Source organism: Neofelis nebulosa, chromosome X (genome assembly GCF_028018385.1).
Source record: "Neofelis nebulosa isolate mNeoNeb1 chromosome X, mNeoNeb1.pri, whole genome shotgun sequence".
Classification (NCBI taxonomy): Eukaryota; Metazoa; Chordata; class Mammalia; order Carnivora; family Felidae; genus Neofelis; species Neofelis nebulosa.
Window position 1 is genome coordinate 45154148 of NC_080800.1, and position 17008 is coordinate 45171155.

General features: G+C 38.2%; 1 protein-coding gene across 1 annotated transcript; it reads right to left on the reverse strand.

Moving 5' to 3' along the window:
- Nucleotides 1–1155: 1155 nt before the first annotated feature.
- LOC131502676 (centromere protein V-like protein 3) lies at nt 1156–2194 on the reverse strand. The gene has a single exon (XM_058713570.1). The coding sequence runs from the start codon at nt 2064–2066 to the stop codon at nt 1278–1280; it is 789 nt and encodes a 262-aa protein (XP_058569553.1). The 5' UTR covers nt 2067–2194; the 3' UTR covers nt 1156–1277.
- Nucleotides 2195–17008: the final 14814 nt, after the last annotated feature.

Here is a 17008-nt window from a genome sequence, read left to right on the forward strand (position 1 = left end):
GTTCATTTTTAATTTGTTGATAGATATGTCAAGTTAAACAATTCAGTGCATATTGTATGCACTTGTACAGAAGAGACAGACAGCAAGAGAGATGGAAAGAGCTCCAGGCCTTTTATTCAAGTGAGAGAACACTGAGAATATTTATTTGTACTTTACTCCTTCAAAATATTGTTATTATAGTGAAAAGTTGGGAAAAAAGGTAACCATCCATCAGAACCAACCATCCATCCATCCATCCATCCATCCATCAGAAAACAGGTAATCAATCCATCCATCAGGTTGGTTAAATGAGTTATGTAAGATCTACATTTTTTAATTCTATGAAGCTATTAAATGATGGTTTTTATACATATCATTTAACAGGAAAGACACTCACCACCTATTGTCTGATAAAAATCTCAGGTATAAAGAAATTACATATAAATTAATGCTGATTTGTAATGTACAACATAGAGGTACATACTTTTCAGTTATTAGGTACTCATTTCTGAATACTTTATCTGAATACTTAACACATATTCAAGATAGGAATTTGAAAACACTAAAGAGGGTGTACATACAGTCCACAGATATCTTTTCTCATTCTTGTCTCCCCATTCCCCTTCCCAGAGGCAGTTTCTAAAACAAAACCAAGCAAAATGGCAACATCATTTGAAAACATAGGTGCAATGAGGTATGTAACACTAATGAACCTTAAACCTACTATATACAAATACATTAAACACTGTGACCGAAAATAACGCACATCCCTAAGTAGCGAAAATGTGAGTGCATACCTAACACACACACGCACACAGATAATCAACAGAAAACATCCTCGTAAAGGTCTACAAAAGTGTTTAGATATAGTGAGTGGTCTTACATGCCAGATGCGACCATTAAAAACAATCTTGCTCACAATAGCACCATAACGGTACAGTACATATGAATAATCTGAAAATGATCTGTGAAAACTGTAGGAAGAATAATACAACTGAGTGTTATGCAAGGCGACCTGCAAAGGTAGAGACACTGCTTGCTGACTGGATTGGAAGATTAGGGCTGTTCACAGACACATGTGTGCTCAGTTTTTTGATTATAAGCAAGTCCGTTGAAACACACTGAGAGGGAAGGGGTGGAAGCTTGGCGCGACATCACGGGTTCCCCAGTCCAGAAACCGACCTCTTTCATACAGTAATTCCTTCACAAACACTGAGGTGGCCCCCTCGAAGGGCACCGGGCACGTTTCAGGCGGGTGGCGGCCCCAGTCACTGCTCCTCTTCAGGAGAGGCAGGGGCTCACTCCGGAGACGCGTTCTGGATGGCCTTGAGCTCCTTCGTGGCCTCCTCCCCCCAGTTGCCACCGTCGACCTCCTCGATGACCACACTGCGCACGGTGCCCGCGTCCAGGCAGTGCGGGGCGACGCCGTAAACCCCGGGGTCAGAGACAGACGCGTGGAAACTCTGCACCCCGCACCTGCTGCAGAAGCTGTGCAGCGCTGGGTGCGTGTGGGATCGGTACGTGACGATGCTCTCGGCGCCCAGCAGGAGAGTGAAGCGCGAGGCCGGGACGAGGAAGTGCCGGTGCTGCTTCTTCCTGCACAGCCTGCAGCTGCAATCCACCACGCGCAGGTCTGCGGGGGCCCAGACGGCGAAGCGGACCGCGCCGCAGTGGCAGCCGCCGGTGTGGTACACCAAGCCCGGGTACTCGAAGGTGTCCAGCAGGAACTTGGCGGCGCCCTCGCAGCTGAGGCCCCGCCGCTTCCTGAATGTCTCCCAGCGCTCCCGCTGCGCGCCCAGGTCCATCTCGCCCGGGGACGCGGCGGGCGCCGGCGGCTTCCGGTCTGGTAGCGGGCCTCTGGAGGCTGCCTCCCGGGCTCGCCGCCACCAGCGCTTCCGCCGCAACCTTGCGGAATCCCGCCGGGCGGCCGCCGGCTTCCTCCCCGCCGCGTGGCTCCCCACGCGGACTTGGAAAGGGGGGCGCCGCGCACCCATGACCGCGATGGCTGCGCAGGCTGCGGCGGGATCCCCGGGCCGTTTTTGCCCCTGCAGCTGCTGGGTGTTTGCGCCGTTTCTCACTCTGCCCATGGCGCCTGCAGCCTTTCAAGCGCGTGCCCACCGCCCCTCGTTTCCTAGTAAGTTACCGAGCAGTCTCATTGCATCAGCCTGATTGGCCACTTGTTGAATATGATGTAGCGACCCTTCCTTTGACCCTATCAAAACAGCCTTTACTGGCCTGAAATTCTGGCTGAGCCTATCAGCTCCCTCTTCTCCTAAGTATTATTTTCTATTGTTCATTCAAATCAGAAGCCTACCCTTAAAATATTGAAACACTGAAAATGCTGCAGATCTTTTATCTAGCATGCATGTGGAAGCAGGCAGAACAATTTATAAAAAGCACTGTTCATCTAGTGTAGAAGAGACAAACTGAAATATAGACAAAGTGTGTAGTGTGTAATTGTACTAATAAAAATGATGACCCACAGTACTATGTTACAACACACCAGTGGACCCAAAGAAAGAAACTGTATGTTACTGCAGTACAGGACAAGAAGGTCACTTGTGTAAGTGACATTTAAGAATAAGAGGTAAAAAAAGAAAAAATACATTAATTTGTCCATCTATACCAAGAAAAATTAACAGCTCTGACAAGCATGCATGTGAAGCTGCAACTTTGTTCTTTGGAGATTGATGTGATCATTTGCCTGGCCAGAGGAGAGACCCCACAAAATGAGCATGGATCTTCTTACCTGAGGTGTATTCAGCACCTGGGAAAACAATGAGAAATCTTCCAAAAAGCACTTCCTGAATTAGGTAGTGACATCTACACACACTGGCTACAAGCAGAGGTCTATCCATAGCTTAGGCTCAATAATTCTTAACATTTTGTCATATATATCTACATTCATGCATGTGTATATATATTTTCTGAAAAACATTTTTAAGTCATATATACACATCAATGCCACTTCATCTCTCAATATTTCAGCACTCATGTCCTGGGAATAAAGGTTGTGACAATAATTAATGGAAAACCTCACTGAAGTGGGCTGGGGATGCTGGAAGGGGAGGCTGGTAGGAAAATGCTACCATTCAGTGCCAATTATAGGAAGAATTGTCAATTACAGACCCCTAACAGAAGCATCTCAACAGGAAAGAATGGTCAAATGCAGGCTTATCTTAACAGGGAAAGATGTACATTGCATCTCCTACAAGAAATCCACTACCCCTGCAACTCAGCCAACGAGAAATGGGTATCACCCTGAATCTTGCTTTTCTCCAAAGGACTTTTGTTCAAAACAATCCTTCCCAACTTCCTCCTTCTCCTTCCCCTTAAAATAATGTTACTCTCCTTTGTTTGTTGGACTTACCTATGGTTTTGCCATAGCTTGCTTGTCCTGGATTGCAATTCTCTGCTATTCCCAAATAAACCCAATTTTGCTACTAAAATAAATGTCAGCTTTATTTTTAAGGTTAACAAGGCATAACTTCTTGTATAGCCACAGTATCGTTATCATGTCTACAAATCAATAATAATTCCCCCATTTCATCTAACTCCCAATATATATACATATATATATATACACACACATATATGTGTGTGTGTGTGTGTATATATATATATATATATATATATATTTCCTCAATTGTTGCCTAAATGTGCTTTATAAACAGTTTCCCCCTTAATGCAGGTTTAATTAAAATTCACACATTAATTTTGGTTATTTCTTTTTAGTCTTTTTAATCTGGAACAATCTCACTGTCATTTTTCCCATGACCTTCAATTTTGTTTTTAATTAACCAGGCCAGTCCACAAAAATAGACACACAGATCAATGGAGCATAATAGAAAACCCAGAAATGAACCCACAACTAATCTTCAACAAAGCTGGAAAGAATATCCAATGGAAAAAAGACAGTTTCTTCAACAAATGGTGTTGGGAAAACTGGACAGCAACATGCAAAAGAATGAAACTAGACCACTTTCTTACACCATACACAAAAATACATTTAAAATGAATTAAAGACCTAAGTGTGAGACAGGAATCCATCAAAATCCTATAAGAGATCATAGGCAGTAACCTTTGTGACATCTATAGCACTTTTTTCTAGATATATCTTCTGAGGCAATGGAAACAAAAGGAAAAATAAGCTATTGGGACTTGGAAAAACAGTATGGAGTTTGCTCAGAAAATTAATAACAGAACTACCTTATGATCCAGCAATTGCATTACCAGGCATTTACTCAAAGGACACAAAAACACTGATTCAAAAGGACACATGCACCTCTATGTTTATAGCAGCATTATCAACAATAGGCAAATTATAGAAGGAGGCCAAACGTCCAGTGACTGATGAATGGATAAAGATGTGGTATGTATATACAGTGGAATATTACTCAGCCATCAAAAAGAATGAAATCTTGCCTTTTGCAATGACATGGATGGATCTAGAAAGTATTATGCTAAGCAAAATAAGTCAGAGAAAGACACATACCATATGGTTTCACTCATATGTGGAATTTAAGAGACAAAACAGATGAACATTGGGGAAAAAAGAAAGGCAAACCACAAAACAGACTCTTAACTATAGAGAACAAACTGAGGGTTGCTGGAGGGGAGGTGGGCCAGGGGATGAGTTAAACAGATGATGGGGATTAAGGAGGGCACTTTATGTGATAAACACTGGGTGTGTATATAAATGATGAATCACTGAATTTTAAACCTGAAGCTAATATTACACTGTATGTTAATTAACTGGAATTTAAATAAAAAAAACTTCTAAGTTTAAAAAAATCACAATAATCAACCAGGCCAATCACTTACTGATTTTGCCTAATTTTTTCCCTACAGTGTCCTTTTTTAGATTGCTCTTCTACCCAATATTTTTCCTATACAGCTAAAAGTCAGGTCTAAAGGCTTGATTAGATTCAAGTTACACATTTTGGCAAGTATGTTGTTTTGGCAGATGTTGTATACTTCATATTGCATCACATAAGAGGTTCATGATGTCAAGTTATTCCAGTAGTAATGATACAAAATGCTATATCTTCATTAAGATAATGACTTTCAGATTTTTCCATTATGGAGGTACAGTTTTCCTTTTTCAATAAGCAAGTAATCTGAGGGGTGTTATTTTGACACTGTGTGAATATCTTGTTCCTTTTCAACTTTTGCCTAATTGTTTAGGAATCCATTGATAACTTTTGACTGAACCAATCATTTCAGTGCCATTTGGTTATAAAATGGTGATTTTGTAATTCTAATTTTCCTTCTACTTTTATTAGCTGACTTTCATCCATAAACATGAACTTTCTCTTACCAAGTGTGGATGGACTACTGTTCCTCCCTTAAAGGCAGGGTATATACTTAATTCTTTGCCTTGAATTATCAGTTTGCAGAGTAAAGAGTAGGAGTAATAGTAACCTCCAATTCAATCATTTACAGTGAACTAATTTTTTTAGGGTCAAAGTATTCCAACTTTGGTCCATAGGAGCCTTTTCAAACTGGATCCTATGTCCTTTTACGTTTCCCCATTAATCTTTGACCATTTCCTTATTTTTTGCAGCTAGATGCTCCACGCTCTCCTTAGACTTTTACTCCCAGCCCTGAAATTACACATTTCTATAAAGAGCTCTGGTTCCTTTTAGTGGAGCATGGTATTTAGAACAATGCCTAGGCACATCATGACAGACTTATTATTGTTGAACTTTTTATTGAGATAATTATAGATATGCATACAGTTGTAATATATTATATATATTATATATGCTGTATATAATTATGTTATTATAATTATATATAATTATATATATTATATGTTATATATATATACAATATATATCGTATATATTATATATTATATATATTATATATGGAAAGATCCCTTGTACCCTTTACCCAGTTCCCCCCAATGGTAGTATTTTACAAAACTGTAGTATGACAACTAGAATATTTTTATCAATAAAATTCACCAATCTTACTCAAATTTCCCAAGCTTTATGTGTAAGCTCTGACAGTTGGCCTTTCTTTTTGAAATGCAAGTGCCTTGACTTAAGCTTTGATTGATTGCCAAGTCATCTACATAAAAGAGGTATCCACTTTATTTTATTTATTCTTTTTTTTTGCATTGGAGAATTTTTTAATCAGTCTGTGTGTAGCGTATTTGAGGAGAGAAACCACAGTAAATATCTGTGCATAATTAACATAATTGCCAACATAATCAAATATCCCCTCCCATGCATATCTGCGTCCCCGAGGGTCTCCAGTGATTGTGGTTGATTTCTACCGCCCTGCCATTGCACATTTTCTGAATTCAGCTTTACTTTAGGTTTCACAAGGTTTTAGTTACACACTAAGCTGTTAATTTTGATGACCGTGTTTCCCAACCAGCTAAAGTCATTGCTGCAACGTGACAGATGGATGACGAAGAAATTGCTGCAAGGTGGATGCAGGGGGAGCGATGGACAGAGGGCCTTTGCCATTGTGTGCACTGCCTCTGGGGCCTTTTCTTATAAAGGAAATCTTGATCTCTTGGTTATTAAGTAGATACCTCACTATTCATTTTCTTTGAGGTATCCACTTTAAGATGACTATCTTGAATAAACACAGTACCAGCTACAAGTCTAGATAAAAGCTGGGCTGCCCCCACCCCACCCCACCCCAGACTCCTTTGTTTTAGAGATCGTTTGGGCCACTTGTCTTTTCTCTTCCCATACTTTAATTTCCTGCTATTTTTTAACTTTATTAGTAATGAGTGAGCCCTGGAAACCTAAGAACCCCACCCTACACCCCAATAAAAGGAGAACCCTAGGTCCTTACCTACTCTCCCCTGACTCCCCATGACCTTGCTGTGATGCTCCAGATGTGTTATATAATTTCCAGAATGTGCAAGTAATAAACTTTTATTTTCAAAATTTCCTGATGGTTGTTGCTGAGGGCATCTTGCAATCTCTGTAAGAACCACAAGGGCCAGTCCAGCCACAACGTTGGTTATTGACAGACTGAGACTGGCACAAAACAACTTCTACACAGATCACATATATAAATTCATGTCCCATCATTGCAGTCAATAATCACTGGTACTACAAATCTATTCAACATTTCTAATGTTTTGTCATTTCTAAAATTTTATGTAAATGAAGTCAAATAGTATGTAGCTGCTTAAGACAGGCTTTTATTCATTTGGCATAATACTCTGTATCATCCAAGTTGTTTGGTGTATCAATAGTTAATTTTTTATTGCTGAGTCATATTCCATGGTGTATATATAATACAGTTTGTTTAAACATTTCCCTGTTGAAGGGCATCTGGGATGTTTCCAATTTTTGGCTATGACAAACAAATCTATTATGGATATTTGTGTATAGTTGTCTGTGTGACCAAAAGTTTTATTTAAGATAAAGAGCGTGTTTTCTGGAACATATAGCAATAATTGCATGTTTAGCTTTATAAGAAACTTCCAAACTATTTTCCAGAGCAACTGTGCCATCTTACATTCTTACCAGCAACACAGAGTGATCCAATGTCTCCATATCCTCCCCAGCATATGATGTTGTCACTAACTTCTATTTTAGCCATTCTGATAGGTGTATAGCAATATCTCATTGTGTTTTTAATTTGAATCTGCCTCATGGTTAATGATATTGGACATCTTTTCATGTGCTTATATGCAATCTGTCTCTATATCCTCATGTCTTTGCCCATTTTCTAATTGGATTTTTGTTGGCTTTTCTTTGTTTTGTATTTTTACTGTTGGGTTTTGAGAACTATTTATATATTCTTGATAGTAATTCCTTGTTGGAGGCTTGATTTGAAAATATTTTCCTCTAGTCTGCACTTATTTTTTAATCACCTTTACAATGGGTTTTGCAGAGTAAAAGTTTAATTTTTATGACATCCAATTTATCAATTTCTCCTTTATTGATCATACTTTTGCTGCCAGGCCTAAGAACTCTTTGGACCTAAACCCCAAATATTTTATGTATTTTTCCTCTCAAAGTTTTAAAGTTTTATATTTAAGTCTGTAATTCACTTTGAGTTAATTTTTATATTAAGTGTTAGGTTTAGATCAACATATATTTTTTTGACTATGGATGTTCAATTACCTCAGTGCCATTTGTTGAAAAGGCTATCCTTTCTCCACTGAACTGTTCTTGCACCACTGTAAAAAAACAAGATAAACATATTTGTGTGGTTCTATTTCTGGGCTGTCTATTCTGCTCCACTGATCTATGTGCCTATACCTGCACTAATACCACACAGTCTTGAGTAGTGTAGCTATATAGTAAGTCTTCTTATCACACAAAGTCATTCCTTACTGACACTTTATTCTTTTTCAAGATTATTTAAGCTATTCCAGGGCCTGTGACTTTTCATATCAATTTTAAAATAAGTTTGTCCATGTGTACAAAAATCCTGATGGAATTTGGATATTAAATTGTGTTACACATTGAGGCGCCTGGGTGGCTCAGTCGGTTAAGCGTCTGACTTCAGCTCAGGTCATGATCTCGCAGTCCGTGAGTTCGAGCCCCGTGTCTGGCTCTGGGCTGATGGCTCAGAGCCTGGAGCCTGCTTCCGATTCTGTCTCCTTCTCTCTCTGCCCCCCCACCATTCATGCTCTGTCTCTCTCTGTCTCAAAAATAAATAAACATTAAAAAAATTTAAAAAAATAAATTGTATTACACCTATAGATCAATTTGGAGAAAGTTGACATCTTTACTATATTGAATATTTTTATCTTTGAACATAGTATGCCTCTCCATTTGCTTAGTTCTTTGATTATTTTCATCAGTATACTGTAATGTTCAGTATACAAATACCGTACATGTTCTAAGTGCATACCCAAGTGTCTTAGTATGCTTGGGCTATCATAACAAATTACCATAGGCTGTGTGGCTTAAAGAACATAAATTTATTTTCTCACAGTTCTGAAGCCTGGAAGTCTGACATCAGGGTGCCACCAGGGTTGGGTTCTAGTAAGATCTTCTCTTCAAGTGCTCACATGGCATTTCCTCAGTGCATGCATGTGGAGGGAGGAAGAGAGAGATCTTCCTTTTCTTTTAAGGCCACCAGTCCTATTGGGTTTGGACTCTATCTTTATGACATAATTTAACCTTAATTACTTCCTAAAAGCCTTATCTCCAAATAAAGTCACATTGGGGGTAGGGCTTCAATGTATGAATTTTGGGGAGTGGGGCATAATTCAATCTATAGCCCTAAGTAATACATTTTCTTTAAAGTAATTATAAATGGAATTGCATTTTTAATTTGGTTTCCACATCTTCATTGTTACTCTATATAGAAATGGGATATATTTTAATGTGTTGGTATTTTAACCTGTGACATGGCTGATCTCAATTACACTAAATACTAAGATTTTTCTTTTGCACTAAATACTGGGACTTTTTAATAGATTCCATGTAATTTTTATATAAACAATCATGTCATCTGCAAATAGAGGCATTTTTATTTTTCAATCTAATTTTCTATTTTTTTTCTTTATCTTGCCTTATTGCACTGGGTAGAATTCCAGTATTATGTTGAGTAAGTGGTAAGGACATAAATCCTTACCCCTTTGCCAATTATAGGGGGAAAGCATTCAGTCTTTCGTTATTAAGTATGATATTGGAAGTAGGTTTTTTGTAGATGTTCTTTACCAACTTTAAGTTATCCTATTTCTTGCTGAGGGTCTTTTTTGTTTGTTTTCAGGTTTTTTTATTGAAATATATTTGACATATAACATTATGTAAATTTTGGGTGTACAACATGTTGACTTGATAAATTTATGTATTGTAATATTATTGCCACTGTAGCAATAGTCAGCACCTCTATTGTGTCCAACATTGTCATTTCTTTTTTAGTGGTGGGAATAATTAAAATCTAGTCTCTTGTTAAGTTTGATGACTATAATATAATATTGTTGTTTATATTCACTATACTTTGCTTTTGATATCTAGGACCTATTTATATACTAGTTGTATATTTGTACCCTTAAACAACATCTTCTAGTCTCCCATACCTAGCCCCTGGTTACCACCATGTTTCTCTCTGTTTTTACAAGTTTGGCCCTTTTAAGTTTCACATATAAATGATACCATACAGTATTCATCTTTCTGTGTCTCATTTATCTTACTTAATATGATGTCCTTAGGGTCCATCCATGTTGTTGCCAATGGCAGGAGTTCTTTCATTCTTACAGCTGAATAATAATACTATATACATATATATTACATCTTCTTTATCCATTATATACATAATATTATATATATAATGGAGATATATATATATATATGTATATATATATATATATACATATATATATATATAATTTTACATCTTCTTCATCCATTTATGGGCACTTTGGTTGCTTTCATATCTTGGCTATTGTGAATAATGCTGCAAAAAAACATGGGAGTGCATACATCTCTTTGATATCCTATTTTCATTTCCTTGGGTATATACCCAGAAGTGTAATTGCTGGATGATATGGTAGTTTATTTTTTAATTTTATGAGGAAACTCCAGTGCACAGAACTTTGAGCAATGCACCTGTTTGTCCATTTTTCTTGGAAGGAGAAATGGTCACTTCATGGGCTATGGCCAAAGTTTGACTAGATGGTCAGGGATTCAGAAGGAACATGGAAAATTGTTGACAAGGAAATTTGGGGAAGATGCATGTGGATAAACATTTCTGAATGGGTGAAAAAATATTTGTGTCTCATGTTAATGTCCTCTTGAGGATAACCTCAGAAAAGAATAACTTTAATAACCAGATGGATAGGATGACACATTTTGTGGCTACCAGTCAGCTTCTTTCACCAGCCACTGTGTCATCACTGCCGTTGCTCACAAGATCCATGAACAAAGTGGCCATGGTGTCAGGGATAGAGTTTATGCCTTGGCTCAGGAATATGGACTTTTACTCACCAAGGTAACCTGGCTAGAGCCACTTCTGTGTGCCCCAAATTCCAGCAGCAAAGAGCAATACTGAGTTTTCAATATTGGACCATTCCCCAGGGTGATCAGGAAGCTACCTAGTGGCAGGTTGGTTATATTATATCCCTTACATCATGGGAGGAACAGCATTTTGTCCTTCCTAGAATAGACACTTACTCTGGATACTGATTTATGGTCCCTACATGCCACAATCCTCCCAGAACTACCATCTGTGGACTTAAAGAAATCCTTATCCACTCTCACGGTATACCACACAGCAATGCAGTTATTCACTTCACAGCAAATGAAGTGCAGCAGTGGGCCCATGTTTATGGAATTTATTGGTATTACCCTGCTCCCTACCATGCTGAACCAGGTACCTTAAAATGGTGGAGTGGCCTTTTGAAGACTCAATCACAGCTCTAGGTAGGTGGCAAAACCTTGTAGTGCTGAAGCAAGTTTCCCCAGAAGGCTGTATATGCTCTGAATCAGTGTTCAAGATACGATACTGGTATCGTACAATACTGGTTCTCCCATAGCCAGGATTCATGGGTCCAGTAATCAAGAGATAAAAATGAGAGTAGCAACACTATTACCCCTACTTACCCACTAGCAAAATTTTTGCTTCGTATAATTGTAACCATATGCTCCACTTGCCTACAGACCTTAGTTACAAAGGGAGGGCTGCTTTCACCAGGAGAAAAAACAATGATTCCATTGAATTGGAAGTTAAGACTGTCACCTGGACACTTGAATGTCTCATGCCTCTGAATAAATGGGTAAAGAAAGGAGTTACTGTGCTGGCTGGAGTGATTGGTCCTAACTGCTAAAAGGAAATTGGTCTGCTATTCCACAATAAAGATAAGGAAAAGTATGTCTGGAATACAGGGCATAACTTTGTATTACCATGCTCTGTGATTAAGGTCAATGGAAACTTATGCAACCCAATCCAAGGAGGACTACTAATGGCCCAGACTCTTCAGGAATGAAGGTTTGGGTCACTCTACCAGATAAGGAACCAGCTGAGGTGCTGGCTGAAGGCAAATAGAATATGGAATGGGTAGTGGAAGAAGGAAGTTACAAATACCAACTATGACTATATGACCAGTTATAGAAATGAGGACTATAATTGCCATGAGTGTTTCCTCCTTGTTTTGTTATGAATATGTTTGTGCATGTGTATTAAAGATTTTTTAATGTTTAATTATTATTAAGAGACAGAGACAGAGACAGAGCATTAGCATGGGAGGGGCAGAGAGAGGGGGAGACACAGAATCTGAAGCAGGCTCCAGGCTCTGAGTGGTCAGCACAGAACCCGATGCAGGGTTCGAACTCACAAACTACAAGATCATGACCTGAGCCAAGGTCGGATGCTTAACTGACAGAGCCACCCAGGTGCCCCTAAAATATCTTTGTTTTCTTCCTTCTCTTACCCCCTTAACATAGAACATAAGATGTATTGACTTTATGTAGCAGTATTTAAGAGTTTTAAATTTTACATCATGGTATTTAGGTTATGAGTAATCAAGGAGAAGAGTATATATCACACAAGGAATTTGCAACCTTTTCTGGTGAAAAAGTGCATTTTCAGTTGCATGCAGCATAACTTTATTATGTTAAGTAGAAGGATAACATTGTTATTTTATTTGGAGATTAAGTATGGTTTATTAAGGAGATGCATACAGGTGCCAAGTTTGCAAGAGGTGGACTTGTAGTGCTTGATTTTATGTGTAAACTTGAAGGATTTTTTGAATGAGATTAATATTTAAATCAGTGAACTGTGAGTAAGCAGATTTTCTTCCATAATGTAGGTGAGCCTCACCTAATCAGGTGAAGGCCTGGCTAGAACAATAAGACTGGCAGCCCAGAACAAGAGGGAATACTTCAGCAGATTGCTTTTGGACTTCTTATGCACCATTGGCTCACCTGGGTCTCCACCTGCTGACCATCAGAATGGAACTGCATCATCAGCTCTCTCATGTCTCCAGCCTGCCAGCCCACATTGCATATTTTGGACTTGCTGGCCTCCATAATTACATCAGCCAATTCCTTGTAAGTCTGTATATATACACATCCTATTGGTTCTGCTTCTCTGGAGAACCCTAGTATAAATATTTTGTCAGTTTCACAGTCTTTTTCCTCTCCTTCTGGGACTCCAAATTTATGAATATTAGATTTTTTGTTACCCCCCCACACACAATTCTCCAATACTCTATTCACTTCCTTTTTGTTTCAATAATGTTTTTTCTTCTCATTAGGTTGAGTAAATTTTAGCGATCTCTTCACAGGCTCACAGATTCTATTTTCTGTCATCTCTGCTCTACTATTGAGCCCATCCAGTTAAATTTTTGTTTCATTATCATGTTTTTCAGTTCTATATTTTTTATTTTTTTATATAAATTGTATTCCTTTGCTGAGGTTTTGTTTCTTTTTCTTTTGTTTTAAGCAAAATTTTAATTACTTTTTGAAGCAGTTTTATAGTGGCTGTTTTAAAGTCTTTATGAGATTATTCCAATATCTAATTAATGTCAGTATTTGGTGCCATTTTATTGCTTTTTCTTATTAAAGTTTTTATCTTCCTGATTCTTGGTATAACAAATGATTTTCAATTATATTTTGAACACTTTGAGCATTAGATTAAGAGATTCTTTATCCTATTTATAGCTTTTATTTTGTCAGGCAATCACCTTGTGTAGTGTATAGGTTCTGGCCTACTTTTGTAGACTGTAGCTTCAATGGCAATTTAGTTTCCTGAGACATTACAATGCTATTTTGATTGGTTTCATTCTTCTGGCTTTGCTTTAGTTCCTACTGGTACCACATGCAGAGAAAGAAGATGCTTCCTTCATCTCCCATTGTAGTTAAGTGAGTTGTGGGGAATTTGGCCCCATGAGACAGAAAGCATTTCCCCTAACCTGTTATCTAGCTACTTAGTGCCAGTGGGCTTCCCACTCTATCTCTGCTGGCATAGTCAAAGATGGGCTGCCTTCTGCCATTGTGTGGAGGACCAGGAACCTTGGGTCTAGGTGGAAGGTCAGGAGACCCTGGTCTAATTCACCATCTGCTACTGGGTATAGAGCCAGGATGTACCCAGCACGGGTACCTTCACCCATTAGGTGAAGGGCCAGGACATACTGGAACTAGGTGGTTGTCTGTTAGTGAGTGAAAGATTAAGAAACATTGGCCTTGGACTGTCTTGTGCAATTGGGTAGAGGACTTAGAGACACTAAACCAACTAGCATTACCATTACAGATGGAAGAGCTCATCTGCAAGCTCCCAATGTGGGGCAGGGAATGTGTTGGCCTTCCCTGGGTTCAGTTGTTATCACTTAGGGAAGATCAGATTCTGCTGTTGCTTCTGGCTGGTGTGGAGCATGGGGGATGGGTAGTTTTCTTCCCCCTCCACAGCTCTTCTGGTGAAGCTACTGCAGGCAGATGACAGCTGCTGCCACTGGGTATGGATCTGCCTGCTAAGTCTTCCCTTTCCCAGATTTTTGTCTAGGGAGGGAAGGCTTTTCTTTTCCTTTTCCTTTTTTGTTTTTGGATAATTTTTTGGTCAGTGCCTGTTGGCCATGTCAGGGTTGTAGACTACTTAGGCACCCAGTCTAGGATATGTAGGTAATATAAAGAAAATCCAGGGAATTCACTGTGGTGTCGTTCTTCAAGTCCTGAGGTCCCTATTCAGTCTACATTCTTTTTTTCTATCTTTCACAGTCTGTTGAATTATCTCCAGGGTAACTGGTTGCATTTACAGAGGAGGTTCGGGGAATGTGAGCCCATGGCTTTGTCCAAGAACTAGACTATACTGACTAATTTTTGACATATTACAGTGTAAATATATTTGTTCTCTACTTGGTTACATTTCTGGTTCCAGCTAAGAAGGGTTATGAAAACTTTCTTTTTAGACAAAATAAACCCTCAGTTCCAAAGGGTAATTGCTCATGGAATGCAAGTGGAAATCAGTAGTAAGTCATACAACAAATATCTAAAAATATTTTAGTTCAGTTATTCAGAGTCTGTTTTACTCCATCAAAATGGAAAAACCAAGATTCAACTAATTTTCCAAGTATTATGCTACAGCTAGTATATTTTTATTAAAACACTTGTAGCTTCAGGGCATAGTAAGGCTGGAAACACAGAATGTAATTAAAATGGTTCTATCCCAGTTGCAATGAGAACATCTGGCACCCAGATCATTGTTCCTAATGAAAGGAATCAGGGCTCTTTGGACAAATCATTGATTTCAGAGATGGAATAAGGAAGGTATAAGATTAGTGTGGAAGATCTTAATGGAATAGAAAGTAAGGAAGTGCTCAAAAAATGATATGGTCTTGTCAAAACAACACAGAAAACAGCTTGAATAGGGCTCAAACTGTCTAAACCTGTACAATTTGAGAACTAGAGTAAATGATGATATATAACATTCTCCAGGATAGATCATATGTCACAAAGCAAGTCTTAAGAAATTTAAGAATATTAAAATCATATCTAGTATCTTTTCTGACCATGATAATATGAAACTACGAATTAATAACAGGAGGAAAATAGAAAAATCCACATATACATGAATATTAAACAACGTGCTCCGGAACAAGCCATGTGTCAAATTAGGAATCAAAAAGGAAATTAGAAAGTATCTTCAACAAATGAAAATGAAAACAGAACATACTGAAATATATAAAATGCAGCAAGAACATTTCTATTTTTTTTCCAGTTTATTCTTTGTGGTTACAATTTGCATTTTCCTTTTTTTAAGTTTATTTATTTATTTTTGAGAGAGAAGGTGCGAGTTGGGGAGGAGCAGAGAGAGAAGGAGAGAAAGAATCCCAGGCAGGCTCCACACTGTCAGCACAGAGCCTGACTTAGGGGCTCGAACCCACAAATTGTGAGATCATGACCTGAGCCAAAGTAGGATGCTTAACCAACTAAGCCACCCAGGTGCCCCCTGTATGTTCTTATTTTTAAATTTTAATCCCAGTGTAATTAACATACAGTGTTATATTAGTTTCAGGTATACAATTCAGTGATTCACCTGCAACCATTCAATTTCAGTAACCATCCAATAATCCAGTGAGTGGAAGGATCACAGTTCCCTATGGGTTAACATTTAAGTTACCATTTTTCCCTATTACAAAGGAAAAAGTTTTATGAACTAATACATCTGAAAGGATTTGTTCATAACACAAAATGCTTCATTCGGAAAGAACCCAGATTTCTCTTCATTATTTCCTTCTTTTTAGTGATTTCTTAGTTGTTATTTTAATTCATTAGTTAACAGAGTGTTATATTAGTTTAAGGTGTATAATATAGTGATTCAACACTTCCGCACATCACCCAATGTTTATCACAAGTGCACTCCTTAGTCCCCATCATCTATTTAACCAATCCCTCACCCACCTCTCCTCTGGGTAATCATCAATTTGTGTTCTATAACTAAAAGTGTGTTTCTTGGCTTGTCTATCTCTCCCTCTCTCTTTTCTTTCCATTGCTCATTTCTTTTGTTTCTTTAATTCAACATATGAGTGAAACCATGTGGTATTTGTGTTTCTCTTACTTATATGGCTTAGCATTTACTCTCTAGCTCCATCCATGTTGTTGCAAATGACAAGACTTCATTTTTATAGCTGAATAGTATTTAATATATACTATTTTTTGTTTATCCATTCATCAATCAATGGACACTTGGGCTGCTATCATAATTTGGCTACTATCAATAATGTTGCCATAAACATAGAGGTGCATGTATCATTTTAAATTAGTGTTTTTGTATTCTTTGGGTAAATACCCAATACTGAAATTGCTGGATCATAAGGTAGTTCTATTTTTAACTTTTTTTAGGAACCTCCATACTGTATTCCACAATGGCGGCAACAGTAGGCATTCCCATCAACAATGCACAAGGGTTCCCCTTCTCCACATCCCCACCAATACCAGTTGTTTCTTGTATTGTTGATATTAGCCATTCTGACAGGTGTGAGGTGATTATCTCACTGTGGTTTTGCATTGTATTTGCATTGCAGAAATTTGCATTTCCCTGATGATGAATGATGTTGAGCATCTTTTCCTGTGTCTGTTAGCCATCTGTATGTCTTCTT

Bases quoted from the DNA above. Each gene is read 5' to 3' on its own strand.
- LOC131502676 (XM_058713570.1), bottom strand. From the start codon at position 2,066: ATGGGCAGAGTGAGAAACGGCGCAAACACCCAGCAGCTGCAGGGGCAA.